Source organism: Chiroxiphia lanceolata, chromosome 3 (assembly GCF_009829145.1).
Source record: "Chiroxiphia lanceolata isolate bChiLan1 chromosome 3, bChiLan1.pri, whole genome shotgun sequence".
In the NCBI taxonomy this organism is placed as follows: Eukaryota; Metazoa; Chordata; class Aves; order Passeriformes; family Pipridae; genus Chiroxiphia; species Chiroxiphia lanceolata.
The window spans coordinates 101,174,614-101,195,051 of record NC_045639.1 but is presented as its reverse complement, the minus strand read 5'-3'; the positions used below and the strand labels follow the sequence as shown (position 1 = coordinate 101,195,051).

Below are 20,438 nucleotides of genomic sequence, written 5' to 3'. Positions count from 1 at the left end.
CTTTTTGTGTTGAGGGAAAATTGCTGATTGCAGTGTGGTTTAGAGGTGTAACACACAATAATTATAAAAAACGTTTGATAAAGTGCATGGAATAACTGCAGTTTTATCTCAAGAGACACAGGGTTCTTGAGCAGTTTTATGGATAAGAGCAGAATATTCCTTCAGAACCTCCTTCACCACATCTTTTAGAACAACTAATATTTCAATTCTTTCATATGAAAGAAAAAGTCTAGAGAAAGCTCTAATCTAAAAGAGGCAGGCAGGGCACTAAACCAGAATGATTTAAGAAGTAGCCTACTGCACCAGCTCATCTGACAGAGTTCGCTGCACTTCCCTAACATGGTGCCTTCACTCAAGACCTCACTGTTTCACATTGTGTAGTGTTGACTGGATAGGTGGAAGAGTTGTCCTGTGTACCAATTCAGTACTTTTGGCAATACTGCGTCACTTCTTGCTTTTTTTAAGGAAACGGCACTGCTAGACTGAATCCACAGAAAAAGTACTCATGCTTATGTTATGTCAGGTTTCTGTACTTAAGAAACAGGCCACTAATAAACTAAAAACTGTGGCTTACAGCCATAGGCAGAATTCCTTAACTCAATGGGTGGTTGAAGGAACAGGGATATTTTTACCCTTTTTTTTTGCAACTACTTCAGGGTTCCAGGCCACCCTCGTGTCCTGTGTGTATCCACCACTCACCCACCTCTGTGTCATGTGTCATGTCATGGCTGGGCTTTGCGAACGAAGATTTGGGAAGGCTCTATCCACATTTGTTACAGGCACGCTGGTGGCTTATGAGGCCAATACGTGACAGACATATCCGATTGCACACCTCTGTGTACGCAGCTGCTGAGTGCCCGTGTGCTCGTCCTAGCGAAGTGGCCATGTTTCGGAGCTGGATGAGCGGCTGGGCTCTTTGTTATCTCAACATTTATCTGCATCCACACGGTTTTGTGTTACCTTCTGTGACAGACGCATCCACAGCTGCCACCTGTACTGCTGGGCACTGACCGCGCCGGCACCGCACTCCCTGTCCCGCTGTCTCTGTCCGGCTGTCCCTGCCTCCTCACCCCGCTCAGGAAGGTGCCGCTTCCCATTAGGTCCTGCATCCATCACCACCCACGCCCTCAGCGCTCGTCCTGCACACCTGGGCACAGATCAGAATCACAGAATCAACTAGGTTGGAAAAGACCCCTGAGATCATCAAGTCCAACCTATGACCGAACACCACCACGTCAGCTAAACCATGGCACCGAGTGCCTCATCCAGTCTTTTCTTAAACACCTCCAGGGGTGGTGACTCCACCACCCCCTGTGCAGCCCCTTCGAACGTGTAATCCCTCTTTCTGTGTAGAAATTCCTCCTAATGTCCAAGCTAACACCCCTCAGGTGCAGTTTCGGGCCGGGCGCGGCCGCCGAGAGCCCTGCGCGGTACCTGCGCGGTGCGCGCAGCCCCGCCCGCCCTCAGCGCAGAGCGGCCGCCGGGCGGGTCCGCCTGGTCCCGCCCATCCCGGCGGGGGGCGGGGATTGGGCGAGCCCGCCTGTCAGTCGGCGACGGGTTCGCGCGCGGGTTGGCCGGCGGCGCTGTCAGTCAGCGGCGGGGCCGCGCCCGCCCCTTGTTGTCACGGCGCCGTGCGGGGCTGGGGCCGCTCGCGCCGCCGTTGTTGCCGCCGCCACCGCCGCGGGAGCCCGCGCGGGGAGCGGCTGCCCGGCCTCGCCATGGCCACCAGCACCACGGGCTCCACGCTGCTGCAGCCCCTCAGCAACGCCGTGCGTCTGCCCGTCGACCAGGTGAGGATGGGGAGGCGCCCGCCCCGCCGCCGCCGCTCCCGGGGGCTCGCCGGGGAGGGACCGCACCGCGCCCCCGCTCCGCGCCGTCCCCCCGCGGCCCCTCCATCCGTCCATCTGTCCGTCCGACCGTGGGGTCGGGGCAGGGCGGGCAGCGCCCGCAGCGGGAGGCGGCCGCGGTTCCCCTCCGCGGGCGGGGGGCGCCGGGGCGCGGCCGCTCTCCGCAGGCAGGTGCGCCCGCCCCGCCCGGTCCAGCATCCCACCGCATCCCACCCGCGTCCCGCCCGGCCCTGCCGCGCCCCAACTTGTTGGCATCGCGCGTCGGCCAGATGTGCCTCCGCAGCTGGGAGCGGGGCCGGTATCGGCTCCAGCGATGCGAAGGTTGGGTAATAATTGCCAATGCAAAGCAGCGCGCTGCGCCTGGATGCGCCTGCCAGGGGGTTTTACACGCGGCGTTAAAAATGTGCGCCGCACACAATGCTACTGGGCGTCCGTATGTACTTTGGAGGCAGAGCATTTCTGTGGTATCTATTGTCCCAGTGATATAAAAATTCCTGAAGGCTGTTATTCCTGTTGTCTTCACAAAGCATCAGAAGATCACAAGATAAGATTGGGAAACTGAGGTTTGCAGAGTTTAATCACTGAAGTTGGACCAGAATTTTTGCTTATGGGGGAAGTGGTCTAGACCTCCTAAATCTACACAATATTTATGTGTTTAGGAATACATAAGAAAAGTAACCTGAAGTAACTTCTCCTATAAATTTTGCAGCACCAAGAAATTCCATGTTAGGAATTTCATTTTTTTTTTTTTTTTTAAAGCCCCCATTAATGTATGTGTGAGTGAAACACATCAAGGAAAACGGTCTGTGCTTCTGTAGAGAGAGACTTTGATGGTTTGGTTTTATGAAATATACCTAATAAGTGAGAAAAGTAACTGGAAATAAAATACAAAAGAAGGAGCATGTCTAGTGAAAGCATTTAGGAAGTGACTGAGCTACACACTTATTCTTTTTTTTCTTTTTCCTGCCCTACTCCCCTAGCTGTTTATTTGAATGGAGCCCTAGTTAAGGATGCACATGAAAAAGTACCTTCTAGAAAACTGATGAAAGCGGGCAAGTTGAAATTGAGCTTGCAGTGATGGAACGGATACTGTGCACCCCTGGCAACGATACCTGTGGCTGGGATCGATGGCACCACGTGGCTGGGTGCCTCATACCTGCAAGCTGTAATCTGCTCTTGCCAGGTGCCATGTGTTTATTTCCATAAAGTATGCAGCTTCTACAGGGTGCTGCAAGCTAAATAAGAGTTGACTATCTTTTTATGGCATGATGCTGGTGGTGTATAATTATCTACTCGTAATAGCAGTCATAAATTTAATTGTTTTATGACATAGTGTGGCTTCTACCAAAATTGTTTTAAATATTGTGGATATGGCATTTTGATGACAATGAAGTTACTTTTTATCAAAGCCTGGAAAACTTCCCTGTATTGAATGTTTCTCAACAGATGCTCCTGTAAAGCCAAGGTTTTATGAAGTACGCTTTGAGCTCTGTTGAAGCTTTTGGGAGTAATCACAATGGAGGATGACTAAAGGTGTAGTTTAGAAGACAGTTATAAGCAGTTAGAAGTCAGACATAGATTGTTTTTGGACATCAGTGGACTATACATAATACAGGTCCAGTTGCATATGAAGAGCACTGATTGTGACTGGAGTGTGAATTGAAGAGTTATAAAGTTATGCTGCACTGAGGAGAATACATCTATAATGGATAAAAAAAAGAAAAGTTAGACTCTTGAGCTGAGGTTACAATAAACTATCTTGATAGTAAGTTTGTAATACAGAAAGAATGTGAAATGTGTTCAGTGTAATCAAATCAAAGATAGTGAAGGAGAGAATGAGGGCAGAGAAGAAAGTGCTGATACTCTTTAGTGTGTTTGCCTGAAGATTGTGCGTGACATTTGGTGATACTATGCACGTAGTCAGTATGAAAATGTAGCAATGCTTTGAAAAAATAACAGAAGAATAAAAGTTTTCTGGTTAGTAGGTTATTTCTACCATTGATCCAAATCTGTACTATGACTACAGTCATACCAATACAGCAGCTGCTTGAAAGGGGCACTCCAGTATAGTACCAGCTCTTGGAACTGCTGGAAATGAATGGGTTTTGTTTCTCCACTTCTGTATTTCAGTTTAGACCACAAGCAGATACTAATCTTTGTATCAAAAATGTTACTTAAATTGTGATTTAAGTCATTGCTATCTAATTATCCTGCTAAGGCATGTAACTCCTGGAAGACAAATCCAGGTAGCATGTGTCGACAGTATTCCATTCTCTGGATGTTCAAACCAATGAAGAGAAGAACCTTGCCTATTTGGCAGTGAATGGAAGGAGAAATGTAAGTTAAAGGTGAAGCTGCTGTCTCTAAGATTGATCAATCAGATCCACATCTCTATGTGGATCAAGTGTGAGAAATCGGTTACTTTTTGACTTAGTGCTTGGCAGAACTAGAGGTAGAGATCTGTTTGAGAATGGTGTTGGTTATGTGCACGTTGGAGATCAGTGCAAAAGATGAAAGATGAGCTCCACTAGAGCTATTTGACACAGCAGTCTCCTCTATGTGCTCATCTGTGTTGCAAAAGAGAAGCTTTGTTGCTTTAAGAGTTTGCTGTTGCTAGACCTTTCTTTTTGGTATTGGAGTACTAGGTAGCTAAGGGAATGGAAAGCTTGTTTTCCCCTTGTGTGTATCCCCCAACAAGGCATTATGCAGTAATTTGTTGCTATATTAACCCTTCCATTGGCTCTTGTTTTGTCTTGCACCAAGTTAACTGAAATGGCTATCTGGAAAAGCTAATGTGTTTTTTTATAGTCCTTTTGTGCCAATTCTTCTGTTATTTTTAGTCATTTGATGCAAGGGAAGATGCTTGGTGTGAGCAAGAACCTACAGCAACCTTACATACCTTTTATTTTGCAGTAGGAAAAAAAAATCACTGCTTGGGAGTGAAAAGCATCATAAAAACTGTATCTTCATGTCTTGGAGAACCTAAGTTGCCTGCTCAGCAAAGAAAGCATTCTGTCGACAACTATCACCTTGAGTCCTTAAAGTTAATGAATGAGTGAATAAATATTAATGTACAGCAATATTCCTTCTGTCTTCTTAGGGGAGAGAGAGGGAATAAAAGTAGTTAGGTCCTTTCCACCCCTGACAGCTTCCCAAGAAGTATTGGAAGGTTCATTGTAAAAACTTGGCTGGTAGAATATCACATGTTGTGTAATAGATCAAGGTTGCAACTTAAATTATTTCACTGTGGTTATGTCTCTCACCTAGCCTTATGTTTTTCCTATCTGTTCTCATGTCATATCTGTGTTTCTCCTGCTTTTTTCTTTCTCTAAGGTGAAGCTTGACAAATAAGGTGTTGGACCTTGGTCCATTTCTAATTCTGTCACTATCTTGCTGAATTTCTGTTGCCAAATTACTTTTCCTGATAACTTGTCAGCTTACTTGTCATTAAATTGGAAAGATTTAAATTTACTGTGTGATATGGTTTGAAGCTGGCTCCCTGCCAAGTCTCCAAACCTTACCACCAGAAGCCCCCCCCCCCCCCCCCAAACCTCAGGGAGAAGAGGGAGGAAAAAAAAAAACCAACCAACTAAGAAAACCCGAAACAAGAGAGACAGCTAAAGTGATATATATAAATATATTTACACTTATGTTACAATTGAAATATATATACAATTTAAAAAAAAATATATAGAATTTCACAAGGGAAGGGGAAGGGGGAAGGGAAAGGGAACAAAACCAAAATAATATATATATATATATATATATATATATATATATATCCCAATCAGTAGCCCGAGATCTAGTAACTAAGAGTTAGCAAAGAAAATATATCCCACCACTCTCCTTGGGACAACTGAGAGTCGCTCCGGGATGATCGCCGGCAACCTCCGCCTCCCAAGGTCGACAAGGCCCTACCAGGCCTCGCTCCCCAACCCGGCAGACTCAACAGCAGGGAACCTGCACCTCCAAGCCACCGGAAGGAAAAAGAGAGAGCGAAGGCCTCTCCTCCTTTCTTCTTATAGCCTGGCTTACGTAAAAATCGTAGGGAATACTGGGTAAATCTGGACCCTTCCTTGGTTACAAACTGGTCACCAAAGAAGGCCTAGCCCAAACCACCACACTGTGACAATGATTTTAGGAGAGAGAAGCTTTCATCTTGGCTTTCAGGTCTCTGTAGGGTAAGGTGAATTCAGAGAATAATCTTTGCTTTCACTGCTTCCACCAGAGGGAGCAAAATTTTTTACCGAAAATGGGCAGAAATTGCAGATGTTATTACTGCCCTTCATTTGCTGTAGAAACAGATAAGTTGTAGTAGAGGAATAGCTGAGCAGGGGAGATATGAGACTGACTATGACAATATGTAAGCATCAACTTTTTACATGGGTTGTCTAAGAGATTGAACTTGAGATCCTGAAATGTGGTCTGAACTAAGATAATTTCAGTGCTTCTCTTCTAGATAAGAAAAGAAAGAATGTGGCTCCAACTGCTAACAGTATAGCTGTGTGAAGATATGTGGACCTAATAAAATGTCATGCTTATGATTATGCACTTCACTTAAAATCCAGCATGTAAAGACAAGCAGTGTTTTTTCAATAAAACTGAAAGAAAAAAAAATTGTTAGTTCCACATTTGTCTTTTTTTTTTCCCCAGTCTAATTTTAGCTCTTATTTGGTTAAATTTGCTCATTTGTGTAGAATAAATACGATTTTCTACGTGAGTGCCATCAATCTTCAAAGAATCTAAACTGACCTTTTTTTAATAAGAATAGGCATAAAAATCCAGGTCCTCCTAAATGTGAACTGTATAAATCACATGAACTTCCTTAGTGATCTCAGGCCATTTTGCTACACCTTTGCATAATTTTCTGCATATGCTTCCTTGTGCAGAGGGTTACCCAAGTTGCTTTCAACATGCCCTTAGCACACTCTGCTCCGCATAATAGCACTGACTTATGTTGAGCCCTCGTGTTTCACCTTGATGCCCTCAAGGAGAGTGGGCAGGAATTTTTTTCCCTGTATATATCTATGAAATATGTATATCTTACATGCATATAATAGGCAAGATGTATCTGCAGTTTTTTTCTCCTTTATTTTGATGCTTTGGAGGTGAGCACAGCTGTAGTTTGGGGATAAGGCCAGGTTTGGAGCTGGTTTAGGGAATCGTTGCTGAGAAGCAGTATGTGCCTGATTTGCCTGCAGGGCACATCTAGATATGTCTCCTAATTAGATCTGTTACTTCACAAAATTTTGGGCATTAGTGATGCCTTAGCTTGTTTTCTGCCAAGGCAACATAATGTAGCCTCCTCAGGGCTGAAATGTTTTAGCCTGATAAAAACCTTTTTGTCTAAACATGGAGTGGATATCAAAATGTTTGTCCTATATAGCTGTCTAGAATTTAGATGGCCTAACATTTATCTGAAGCAATATCAAATTACAAAAAAAGAGTGAAGTGTCCCAAGTTTTATTTTCTTCCATCATTGATTCTTAGACCCTTGTGTGCAGTTGTGGAATACAGAGCAGCTTGTTACTGATTATTTTTTTTTTGGATGTGACCCAGGAAACTTGAAATAATAGATGTGAGTAAAAGTAGCATTCATGGGTGTGTAAAATCCAAACATTGAAGGCAAGGGAGTGGTAGGGTAAGCGAGTTGTACCCCTACTTTATGCCGTACTTTCCTTATCTGCTCCTAGGAGCAGTCAGGAGAACAACGGGTGGATAGCAAAGGGTGGATAGCAAGGCATGATCTCCCATGAGGGTAGACTGTAGTGGGTGAAAAGAAGCTGGAAATAAAGTCCTGTTCTTCATTCTGTAAGTACTGTTCTCAGTGACTGGATGTTTTGAATTGTTTGGATTTGCTAGCCAAGTTTTTACTGGTTTCTTAAGTTCCCTTTGAACTATTGGAAGGGAGAGAATATGTCATCAGAAGGGTTGTAGTCTCCCTGCAGTGATGCCTTTCCCAGGTCTCAGTATTAGTGTTTAGGTATTGACTTAACTCTCTACCTATTATCAAGTTATCGAGATAACTCTGCAATGAAAAATTGTAGAGAAGGAGGAAATTGTTGGGATAAGAGGAAAAATTGGCAAGATAAAGTGACCATGTTGAAGGAAGAAGTAGAAGCTGTAATGAATAGTGTTGGAAAGAAAACAGGCACTGGTTATAGTGTTAGAAAAGATGAGCTATTTATTAAGTGATAGAAAGATTAAGTGCAAGAAAGAATTGTTTCTATTTAATTCAGGCTCATGAATATAGTTGTGAGGATGTAAACTAAAGAGCTACTTTGATTTTTTTTTTTTTTTTTTAAGGGAGGCAGCAGTGAATTTTCATTCTGATGTACTGTCATGTTTCCATACCAGATGTGTTTTCTCCAGGTTTTTGCAAAGCAGCAGAAAACCTCCCATGTAATTACAGCCTAAAGTTTCTACAGTAAACATCTAAACTAAACATTCTTTACCTGAACAACTTTTAATGACCTGCCTTTTTTTTTTTTCTGTCAAATTGTTTTTCCCATCCTTAGGCAATTCACTGAGGTGGTATAAGTATGAATATTTACTCAGGTGTGATCATGACAGTACAAACCATTTCTGAATTCAAAACAGAGTTCAGAAGTTGCTGTGAAAATACTGCAGTTCTGGGATGTTGAAAAGAAATACTGAAAAGCTCAAAGAAAAGGCTAATAAAGAAAAAACAATAAGGCATAAAGGAAGATGACGAGTAACTTACTGAATACATGGTTACCACTGTGTTGCTTTCTGTTTCTTCTGAAGGGTTACTGCTGTAAATCTGTTGTACCACAGCTATGTAGATCTTTTCTCACTGTGGCCTTTTTCTTGGGTACTGTGCTGGCTTAAAGCAAGAGTTGGAAACTGATAAAGCTGAAAAAGATGAGTCATCTTTATCACTTAGTAGCCCTGACATTTGTTGACTTTTAACTCCTGTTTACCTGTTCCTGTGTTAACCTAATGAGACACTGTGATACATCCTTTGCAGCCTTGATTACAGCATATTTTCTTCACATTTATTATTTTGACTAACATGCACTTTTCCTGAGTAACAGTTGCCCAGGTTGGGTGGGGTTTTTTTGTTTTGTTTTGTTTTTGTTTTCCAAGCTTTTGAACAATGGAGACTAGACTGTAGAGTTTTATTTTTCTCCTGAAAGGTGAGGGAAACTACATGTATCTGGATGAAAATCTGTTTGCTTGATGCATGTATCTTTACAGTATTTAATTTACAAAGAATATTGATATAACTCTTCCATGTGGGTATTTAATTTTCCTTCTTTCCTTTGGGAAGTACTTGAAATTCAACATTAGTTGAATCAACATTACTAGCCTCTTAGCACTCATTCAAGTGAGCAGATCTGTTTGAGAATTTCAATATGTCTGCAAACTTAGATAAATGCTAGTTATGCTTGCTTGTTTTAAGTGATGTTTTTGGCAGCTAAGTCATCTTTTGCAAAGGAAAACTTCCACAGCTCTGCTTTTTATTCTAGAATAATATATCAATAATATATCCAAAGGTGAAGAAGCTATTTTGGTTTGGCTGTAATGGTGCGATTCCCTGTAGTTGGGATTTTGGTGTTTCCTTTTATTTCCAGTTAAAGTGACCTAAGCTGAAGAAGGTGGTGCTCTTATTCTGAAACATGGTTTGTGAGCACACTGGCTGTATAACTACAGTGGTATTTTCTACACTGTAATGCCACCTGTATAGATCATTCTTAATCTTTCTGACCTACCTTTTGGCTGAGTAGTGCTCTCGATTCTACTGCTTCTTGTAAATCTTACACACATAGACATATATAAACCCAATAATTTGGTAGACTAAGCATGTCATTGAAAAAGTGGGCTGAAGGTTCAAACTATAATGAATGGTGTTTTATTCTTCATGATGGAAAGGCCAGAAAGAATTTGATGTCACCATGAATCTGCAGGAATTTTAGAAGCCCAGTGACGGCTAGAAGATTTGTAGATGATCTAGCCTTAGAATATGTTGACAAATGATTATCTGTAATGGAATTGAATGTAAGAATTATGCTTCTATATAAAAATGTTTTATCTAAATGTTACTAAAATTTTATTAAAATTGAATTAATTTGAAAAGTTCTAACAGCTCAAAGTAGTGCTCGTTACTTGTATGGATTGCTGAATACTGCAAATGTTTACAGGGCTGCTGTTGTGGTGCTTGGAGATGCTTGGCTGATTTCATGCAGATGATTCCTGAACTGGGAAGAGCTGGAGGATAATAGACATGGAGGAGAAGAGTCTGAGTTGAACAGTAGTGCATTCAAGTGAGAGCATAGTGGAGCCCTCTTCTTCCCCCCACAACCTGCCACTGGGAGAGCACTGAGAAGATGACCATTTTAAAGATGGGGAATATTTGTTTTACTTGCTAATTAAAAGGACTACTGCCATTACTGGATTTCTGCAGGCTATAGGGACAAGGGAGTGTTACTTTCCATGTCTGTTGCTTGTTTTCAGATGGATTTCAGTTTCTCACCTGAATATAATATATAATTGTACTGAATATACAGTGGAATATAACTGTACTGAGGTAGTTCTTAATGGAGAAAGTGTCAGTTTCTGATTGCATTCAGTAAAGGTACCTCCATAGATGTTATTTTGCTTTATTTTAAAATGGCTGGGAAAGTGAGTAGCTTGTAAAGTTTTTACAAAATTTCAGATATTGTAGTGGCTCTCTGAGCATTAAAATAAGAATATCATTTGAATATCCTGTATACTGCTGATATAAGTGACAGAGTAGAGACTTTGATTTCATCTCACTATGTGCATGTGCACCATGAGTATGTGATTAAAAAGCCCTGGTTGTAATAGCACAGTAGCTGAGTTGGTCTTTGGAACTGTGTTTTGCCAACATAATGCCAGGCTTGGTGTCTTGAGGTTGTAAACCCTTTTTCCCTGGTAGTCTGAGTTCTGCAGTCCTTAACTGGCCAAACCAGTTCTTGTTTAAGAGAAGCAAGTGTTTTGAAGAGAGAAGAAAACAAAACACACAAGCAAAACACCCCAAGCATTCTTAGTTCAATTTCACAAATTCACAAACGTGCTTCCTAGATTTTAGCTATTCCTGTGAATAAATAGCTTTTATGTGTGACAACTCAGTAATGCCAAAACCATAAGAGCCTGTCAGAGGGAACACCCTTCAGCTGACATCTTCCTATCCTTAATGAATTAGTTTTGGTTGTTTTCACTATAAAATGTGTACATTGATGTTTCATTTTACATCTCTGGTCATACCGTTTTTCCTAGAGTAATTCTGAGTAATGATTTAGTAAGCCCTCTTTGAAAAAGCTTATTGGATTTGATGCTCATTTATTGCACAAACCAGATTACTATTGCCAACATCACGTTCTTCATGGTGTGCTTCACTCTCTGCAGCATACTTAAGAATTCCAAACTAGAAATTGGGAGTTACTACTGAAAGTAGAAATCCTATTATTAACCTGTATCAAGACTGCATTTGATGTTTTGGACTGAAACCAGCCTGTAAAGAAAACATTTAGAATCTGATGAGTAAGTCCTTTCCACTGCCAATAAATTAATGTGAAGATGAAGTATATTTATACAATATTAAAAAGCATTTACCAGTGATGTTAATGTTGACTAACACAAATGTTAAAGTATGCACTTCAAGGAAGTGGCTGCTATTGGAAGGCTGTGCTTGGAAGTTTAATCTGAAAAACAGTGTCCCTTTGCTGGATACTGTATAAACACTTAGTAATACTGTCTTTGCTACAAAGAATATACAGCCTTAACACAAATGTCTCCCATCCTGATACAACTCCAAAGTAACCACTGCTGCTTATCCTCCATTTCTTCATGTTTCACCCATGAAGTAAAGTTGAGACTTCAGGGCAGGAGTGTTAATTAGTTACATTTTCATCATGTAAGACACTCACTATTAATTGAAACGTTCTATGAATTACTCTTAAGTACCCATGCCAGTGTCTCTAAACTCCTGTTCCTGACATTTCTGCCCTGAAGAAAATTAGCAAACAGTTCGATTTTTATCCTTGCCATGGAATTGCTTTTTTCAGCTTTACTGTGGAAAATGCTATCTTTCTTCCCCCCCTCCTCCTCCCCCCTTTAATATCAGTGCAGCAATTTATGGGAAGTAGTTTGAAAATTGACACTGGCTTCAAATAATAGTTATTCTCACTCTGAGTGGTTTGGCATTAGGCAGTTATTGGATAATTGTACAAGTTGTTCCTTTTATACTGGATGAAGGTTAGAAATTGGACAGAAGAATATCCATCAATAGTGCTATCTTATTGCTGTGGGGAAGCATCATCATCATCATGGCTCAGCTTCGCAAACAAAGATTTGGGAAGGGCTCTACCCACATTTGTTACAGGCACGCTGGTGGCTAAAAAGGTCAATACGAGATAGACGAGTTTGATTGCAAAAGGCACAGCAGAAAGACTCCTTAGGTGGTATATTCTGCAAGGCACGATTCTTTCTGTGTTGTCTTTTCTCCTCGAGAGTGATCCTGTGTGTGTTCTCAAGAGCATCAGCAGTGTTATAGATGGTGTGTCTCCAGACCTCCCGATTGGAGGCCAGAGTAGACCAGTTATGTTGATCAATATGGCCAAGGCTGAGATGTTGTTTCAGGGAGTCCTTGTATCTTTTCTTTGTGGCTCCTCTCATGCAGCAGCCAGTTGCAAGTTCTCCATAGAGCAGGATCTTAGGGAGGCGGTGGTCCTTCATCCTGGAGATGTGCCCTGCCCAGTGCAGCTGTGTTCTCAGCAACATGGCCTCAATACTTGTGACTGCTGCTTGTTCTAGAACAGATGTATTGGTCACATAATCTGACCAGTGGATGTTTAGGATTGTACGGAGGCAGCGCTGATGGAAGCGTTCTGAGAGTTGCAGGTGGTGGTGGTAGATGACCCATGATTCAGATCCATATAAGAGAGTAGACAGCACTATGGCTCTGTAAACACTGATCTTTGTACTTTTCTTCAAGTGTTTATTTCGCCAAACTCTTTTATGGAGTTTTCCGAAAGCACTCTGTGCCTTTGCTAACCTGTTGTCTAACTCTCTGTCAATCTTACCATCCGAGGAGATGAGGCTGCCTAGGTAATTAAACTGCTGGACTGATTTGAGTGGAGAAGCATCAGCTCTCTCATATTATAACAAGCTTTCTGTGAATACTTGTAGATGTTTTTCATTCCTGTTTTTGTTCCTGTTTTCATTCATATTTTGCTGGAAAAGGTAAAGGGTTTTGACTTAACTTGGAGCAAGAACAAGAAAATAATGACATTTGAGGAACAAGGCAAAACTGATGCTTCATTAGTTATGATAAGGTTTGGCGATTTTTACAAATATATGTCAACAAGTAGGATGTTTGGGGGGGGTTGTGTTTAAAATGGTACTGCTAAAGTAGTCCTGTAGATTTAGAAAAAATATCAAAACCTCAGCTTTATAATCAGTGCTTCTTAAAGTGTACGTACAGTATGTCTTGATCTCCAAACTCTTGAAAGAGCTCTTTTCACAGTTTTTGTAGTTCATGTTCTATTTTTTCTTAAAATGCCCCTTTTTTTTTTTTTTCAATAACTACAGTTCTTGAAAAGTAGAGCTAAAGGTAGAAGAGGAACGCTGCTCAGTGCACCTTGCTCACTAGCCCTGTCACATAAAGCAGGAAACATTCATGATAACTTTGTTTCTGTGGTAGAATGGAGGGCCAAAATTACTCTAGACAGGGAGACAAGTAATGCTGACATCTTGCAGCTCAGAAAAGCTGAATTCCATGGAGGAAATGTACCATGGTGTGGCAAAGTGAGGGGAGGTCAGTTGGGGGGGAACTTCTAAATCTCTGTCTGCAGAATTGTCATCTCCACAGGTTCTTGACTGTTGCATATGAAGCATCTTGCATCTTAAAACTGTTATTTTAGGCTCTGCATATGATCAGGTAGGCTTCAGTGCTTCTGCTTATATGATCAGGTAGGCTTCAGTGCTTCTGCTTATATTTGGGTAATGTTTTTTCAAAGCCGAATTCATCAGCAGTAGGAACTAAACTGCCTTCTTATTTTTTTTCAAAAACAACTTTAAAAAAATCCCCACAAAACAACAGACAAAAATCCACAGAAAAACACAAACAAAACCTTCATATCAGTTTTAATTCATCCAGAGTGTGTTATTGAGGCCACAGGCATTCATTGCAGTTTAACGTTTGAATACTTATTTTTCTTCTGATAGGAGAAAATTTGTTAAAAATGAGAAAATAGAGAAGCACAAAGACAAGATAACTTCTGAAGAGTTTGTGTGGGTCATTGACAGAAGAAAGAGTAAAATGCAACATTCCTGAATCATCTTTGGTACTTCACCCTCTAAACCAGTTACTCGTGAGGACTTTATAGTACATATTGTTCTTTGGGTGCCTCTTGATACCTTGCTACAGCCAGGAAGCAAAACCTTGACATTGTGTTGCTGCTTTTCAGTGGATTGGAGACTCTGTGGGCCTGTATGATTAACTTGTGCCGTCCAGTTAGGAATTATCTGTATCAGTAAAATTCCCTCTCTGGCTACTTTTCTGAATGAGGCAAATGCCTTCTGTGCTGTGAAGTAGCAGAATTCTGGAGGGCTTGACTGCAGCAGTTAGCTTTTGATATTAAAATATAGCTGATATGAAGAGGAAGCTTAGTCTAAAATCTGAATTGGTGGGTAAAATTTGCCTATATTAAAATTAGTTTTGCAGAAGAAATAAACTTTTCTTCTATATTTCTTTTTATTGTGGACTTAAATTTCTTTATTGGTTTATTAAAGATGCTGCCTGTGTTTTAAAGTTGGAGATTTCTAGCTGTTCAAATCAAATGTTATGTTAAAACTTCCTCTTGATGGTGAAAATCCTTGAGGCAGTAGGTGACCTTTTTTTTTTTTTTTTGTTTATGTGAAGAATTGATCCCTTAAACACTTTTTTTCTAAGCAATAACTTTGTTTTTTTTGTTTTTACAAAAGCATGTCATAACTTACATTTAATTTTTTTTAAATACTAAAGTAAATGTGTTTAGAAGTTTTCTTTTAAACTTTCTATTGACTTTTGCAGAGATCACAAATGGAAAATTTCTTGTGTAGATACTTAATGCAGTTAATGATATAATGGATTTGTGTTTTATGTAGCTGCTCCAAATGCTGAAACTGGGAATTTTTGTTCACATTTTACTGTTACATCTGGCATGAACAGTGCCTGTTGACTGCCCTGGCTGTACAACTGGTTTTGAACAAAAATAATGTATTTAATTTTGAAATTGCTTGGCTACATACAGCAGGTTTTGTAATAGCTCAGTATGTCTAACATGCACTTACATTATTCATTGCTGAATAACTAGTGCTGATAACTTACATTATAATTGCATGTTTTTTATTCTTACGTGCACATAACTTTCCATTACACATTGCTCTCTCTATGTGACTTTGAGGTGCTACATTTGTGGGCTGAGCTGTTGATGTCTTGAACCTGAAGAGGTAAAAAATTCTGGTCTTGTTCTCTTGTATATATGCTAAATTATAACTGCTCAGGGTGAAACTTATCATTCCATGGATTTACATCAGACTTTTTTTTCCCCACGGAAATCTTACCTTTAAGGAATTGACATCTCTGGAAGTTTGCTTGTGGGGCTGGTCTACGAGTCCAAGCACTTCTACCCTTTGTCATGGTAACAGTAGGAGCTGGGTGATGACTTCTCTTCTCCCTTGGGTCTTGCCAGCTTGCTTTTAGTGGTAATCTGAAGGACATCATGTGATACCAGCTGGTAAATTATCTGTAATGCAGCCAAAGCACTGATGTCTGGAAATTCAGAAAAACCAGCAGTGCAAAGTTGTCCACTTAAGGGCAGGTACTCAGGCCCATTTCTTCCCTCTCTCTCTTCACCTCAGCTTCACTGCATATCTGTGAATATTCAGTTTTCTTCTCTGTCTCCTTTTCCCTTTTAGGATGTCTAGGGTGAGAGTTCTCTGGCTCAGAAATGTGCTTTGTGGTATACATAGAGTAATTTCTGTAATAAATATTCATAGAAATGTTGATACTGAATTAATAATTAATTTTTTAAATTTTTCTTTCTTGCCCTCTTTTCTAAAACATTATCAGTTTGTTTCCCTTTCAGTGGTTCATTTAACTTGACTTTTTTGTATGAAACTTTTCCACTAAGTCCATAGAATCATCTTGAGTTATAAACATCATTCTGTTTCATTTGCATCGTTGCTTATAAAGGAGAGAAAACAGGTCAAGTTATGCCCTGAAAGAATATCCCCTCATTTATTTAGGATTTTTCAAATACTGTTAAAAGCATAATAGAAATGTAGGAGTAAGAGAATGGATGGCAAACTGTACATGACAGTTTAGTTTAGGGAACTGCTCCTATTAAGACAAGCAGCCCTGCTTTTGAGTCTCTTTCCCTATTAGCACTTAATGCTTTTGTAGCTTGTTATTACAGAAGGTTTTGGATTGGCTCAGAAAAAGGAAAATTATCCTTGGATTTGGAAATGGGGAATCTGCAATTATTACAAAGATGAGAGTTCTGTAGTCATTGGTGTTACTTAATTTCTACTTTAAATATAACCCAGTTGATATACTCTCACCTTTACCTATTACAGCCTGAAGCGTGGTTGAAAAATGATAAAGAAATGGACTAGCTGAATTATAGTACTACAAGTGTGCTACAATTGCTGCAAACACCAATATTAGGCCTGCTGTCATGACCATAAAAACAGTATTGTCATTGTACTCTGTGGTGTTAAGATTAAATGTACATTTCAGTGAAGTCACATCTAAGAGCCTAAAACACTGTTGTGTGGAGGACCGGTCAAGCATGCAGTGTGTACAAGTTTCATGTATTGAAGTGCTTATGACCTGAAGCAGTGGTCCCTCAGCTGTTGCTTGTGATGATTTGGGATGCTTGGGAAAATTGTTAGGCAGTTTTCTATGCAAGAAAAAAAATCTTAAGAGTGAGAAATGTTATTTTCTAGATAAAGGGATTTATCCAGGTTTTTGTAGCTTAAACCACTTTTGGTAATGGTTGCTGTATTTGAGGAATTTATTTCTTTATCATGCCTTTACTGTTAATTTTTTTTCAGGCCACACTCAGAATGATTCTTCTTACTTAGTGGCTTAGTTTTTTTCAATTCCACTTTTGCTTTCAGTGCCCTAATACCTTTAAATATTTAATATACAAGAAATATTCTATCTTCTAGAATAAATGGCCTGAAGGGAAGAGGAATTTCTGAAACTATCCTACTCGAATCTACAAGAAGAAAATCCAGTGTGCAACCAAGCTGTTTATCTGATTACATACCACTGAAGTGCACTCCTCTGAGCCCTGCTTCTGCACAGGCCACTGTAGTGATTTCTGGAGCTGATATGTAATTCCAAGTCATGCTCACTTTGAAAAAACAAATAAAAACCCAGCCCAGATCTTCACATTGCTGGAAGAGTAGAAATGATTTCATGGTTAATAGAGTGGTTTGGTATTTAGAAAATTTACAGGAAAAGACAGAATTTTTTTCTTGATTTATGCACAGATTGCCTTACAATTTGATACATCTTTTCCTCTGAGCTGCTCAGGGAACACTTTTTTATTGTGCCTTAGCAGGTGAAGGGCTCATGGGAGAAGCTCATTTAGGCTGACATGCTGGGAGAAGAACCATGGCAGAGCAAAATGTTCTGCAGATTGCTAAAAATGTGTGGATATTTCTGTTAATTTTTAATACACATTTGTGTGTGAACTTGTTTCTTTTCTTTTTTATGCAGGTCAACTTTGTAGTGTGCCAACTGTTTGCCTTGCTTGCGGCTATTTGGTTTCGAACATACCTTCATTCAAGCAAAACTAGCCCATTTATAAGACATGTTGTTGCAACCCTCTTGGGCCTTTATCTTGCACTTTTTTGTTTTGGATGGTAAGTTGCACTTAAATTCATTTTTCAGGGACTTGTAGAATTTTGTTTCTGTGTTTCAAAGAACCTTATTATCTAATTCTGTGGTTTTTTAGCTGCTGCAAGTGTACAGAAGTTAACTCAAATTTTCTGATGAGGTGCACAAATTTTGAAAGATCTTCATTTGCAGATTGGTAACTACCATACTGTCTGCCTGTGGTTTTGGGTGGATGAAGCAGGTAGCAGGTGCAGTTTGTTTAACTTGTGCTGCTTTTTCCTGTAAACTTGCTGGAGAAGTATTCTCTTGAGGCATAGCACTGGTGTGATGACTAAGATAATTTCCCATAAATACTCAGCACATGAGAACTTGCTGTATCTTTTTCTGAATATTGAATATAATCAGACTTTTTGTAGGAAGAGTGGCCAGAACCATGGTACTGATGATACTCCTAGTAGTATAAAACACCTGGAAATGAGCTGGCCTCAATTTCTGTGTGTTTTGTGCCTTTTTTTTTTTTTAAATGTTTTGGAGGAAAGATGTGGTTCTCTTTCAAACACAGGTTTTGTGTGTCTGCTGTTTGTGTATCTTGATCTTTTCAGTATTATAAACCAGAATGTTAGTAGAGCTAGAAAAGGGTATCAGTTTAGTTTTGTGAATATTTTTTCCTTCAAAAATAGCTTACTAAGTGGCTTGCATTTTCCCAAGGTAGTTTAAGATTAATTAAGTGCCAGTTTCCTTTTATTGCATTGTAAGCAAAGTGCTTACTTGGCTTTAAGTGTATAGAAGACTCATTTATGTTGGCTATTATGGAGTGTTACTGAACTATGGGGAACTAATCAAGCTGTTGTGCAGGTGGGAAGATGCACATACAGAGTGTTGGCCTCTATATTGGCATGTTGCAGAGACCTCTTAACATTAGTTGATAGTATTACTTTTAATTTCAGGACAAGAAATCAGTAACCTTTATTCTTTAGATTTACATGTGCAATTTACTTTTATATAAAATTTTACAACTCCCATCCATTTCTTAAACATTTGACCGTGGTATTCTGCTTTGAGAGAGCAATCTAATGTCAAAGACTTCCAGTATTAGTACCAAATGAGGAGGATGATATGGGAGATAGGTGCTATCATGTGTGGTTTTTTTGAGAGGTGTATAAGCTTTATGTAACCATTGCTTTAGAAGCAGAAATCATTAATTGTAACTTGTAATTAGAAAGTGTTACCAATATATTTGTATGTGAAATTTGGGTATGGGAGATTTTGGAAAGAAACAACCTCCACCCCCAATAGACATAAATAAATTTTTGTGGAAGCCTCTCATTGGCAATATGCCCTGGAAAAGAAATAAGGGATAAATTTTATGCCATAGTAGAAATCCAGATTATTCTAGTTTGGTTTGGATCATATTTAGAGCTATTATTTTAGCAGTGAATTTCTATTTTGCAATCATGACGCTAAAAGCTTTTTAAAAATCTTGAAAAGAAAGAACATAATTTGATATGCTAAAAGTATACATTCTTTAAAAACCTGGTATCTGTGTTGTGCTGTGTGCTTTTTCCTATTATTTAAGTACATATTGTATGAACAGGTTTTTTGAGGGTTTTGTTTTGTTTGGTTCCCCTCCCCAAGGAATCAAGTTTACATACAGGTTTCAAGCCTGTGCTATACCTTCAGTGACACTTTGATTGTGCCATAATGTGTGTTATAACACATATATAACAAAAAAGAAACTGTTACTAGAAACACTATATAAGAAAACAGTAACTGTAGATTTGGAGATAAGATCATGCAAACCTAAATGTGGGAAATAGTTTGGAATCTGCACCCTTTTAAGGATATTTATTAGTAGCTATATTGTCATCTTCAGTTTCAAGTGTGTTAGTTTTCAGTTGCCTTTGTAGTACTTGTGATGGGGGTGTAGGAGAGGAAGAGAAGGAATAATTCCCTTGTCATAATAGCAAATAGGATAAAGGAACCAGAATACCCTTTGTTTATGGTTAAAATTTACTACTACATGTGGTGTTTCAATATATCCCCTTTAATGTTTGAATCAAAGATCAATCATATTGCTATTGTTAACAACTCTGAAAGAGAAATGTTTTCAGCAACTGCAATCCTGATATGATACTCCATGTCAATCCACACTTTTAGGCTTTGATATCTTATTCTCCTTTCTCTGTACAAGAAGCAAATTCTTAAACTTACATTTTTGTCATTTTACTAATGCCTGTCTTTGCTACACAGTATTGCTAATATGTGGCTGATAAGAAAAGAAAGTGAATACTTTTTGAATTGGCAATTGCTATACTAAATGTGTAGTTGAATTTTGGGTAGTCCTTTCTTAGATGAGACTAGCTACTGGTGAAGCATGGGAGCATGTGCAGATTGGACCTTCCATAAAAAGTAAAGATTTTCAAGGTCAATTTGTGTCCAAGTGACTGGTTTCCCCTCAGTTCATCATGTGTACACTCTGTAGGATTTTAGCTGGATAGAACTGGGTTTCTTGTTGAAAGTCTTTGAAGTCATTTCCTTGTGAGTAGAGGAGGAGTTAAATTAGGAAATAGCTAGTGATAAGCTGAAAGAAAACAGTATCACTGTAACAAAATAATGACAGCTTTTTATGGGGAAAAAATTCCAAAATTAGATCAGTGCGTCACTTGAGCACATGTGAGTGTGCTACCAAGACAGTTATAGTACAAGAGTGA

General features: G+C 39.6%; 1 protein-coding gene across 2 annotated transcripts in view; it reads left to right on the top strand.

Annotated features, from left to right (window-relative positions):
* The first annotated feature begins 1,665 nt into the window (after positions 1 to 1,665).
* The window catches only part of MBOAT2 (membrane bound O-acyltransferase domain containing 2), a 102,906-nt gene continuing 84,133 nt past the window's right edge, over positions 1,666 to 20,438 (top strand). For both annotated transcript variants that reach the window (XM_032682718.1, XM_032682719.1), the window contains exons 1-2: positions 1,666 to 1,790; positions 17,608 to 17,753. In XM_032682718.1, coding sequence (XP_032538609.1) covers positions 1,719 to 1,790; positions 17,608 to 17,753 — 218 coding nt within the window. In that variant the 5' untranslated portion in view covers positions 1,666 to 1,718. The remainder of the gene's footprint in view (positions 1,791 to 17,607; positions 17,754 to 20,438) is intronic.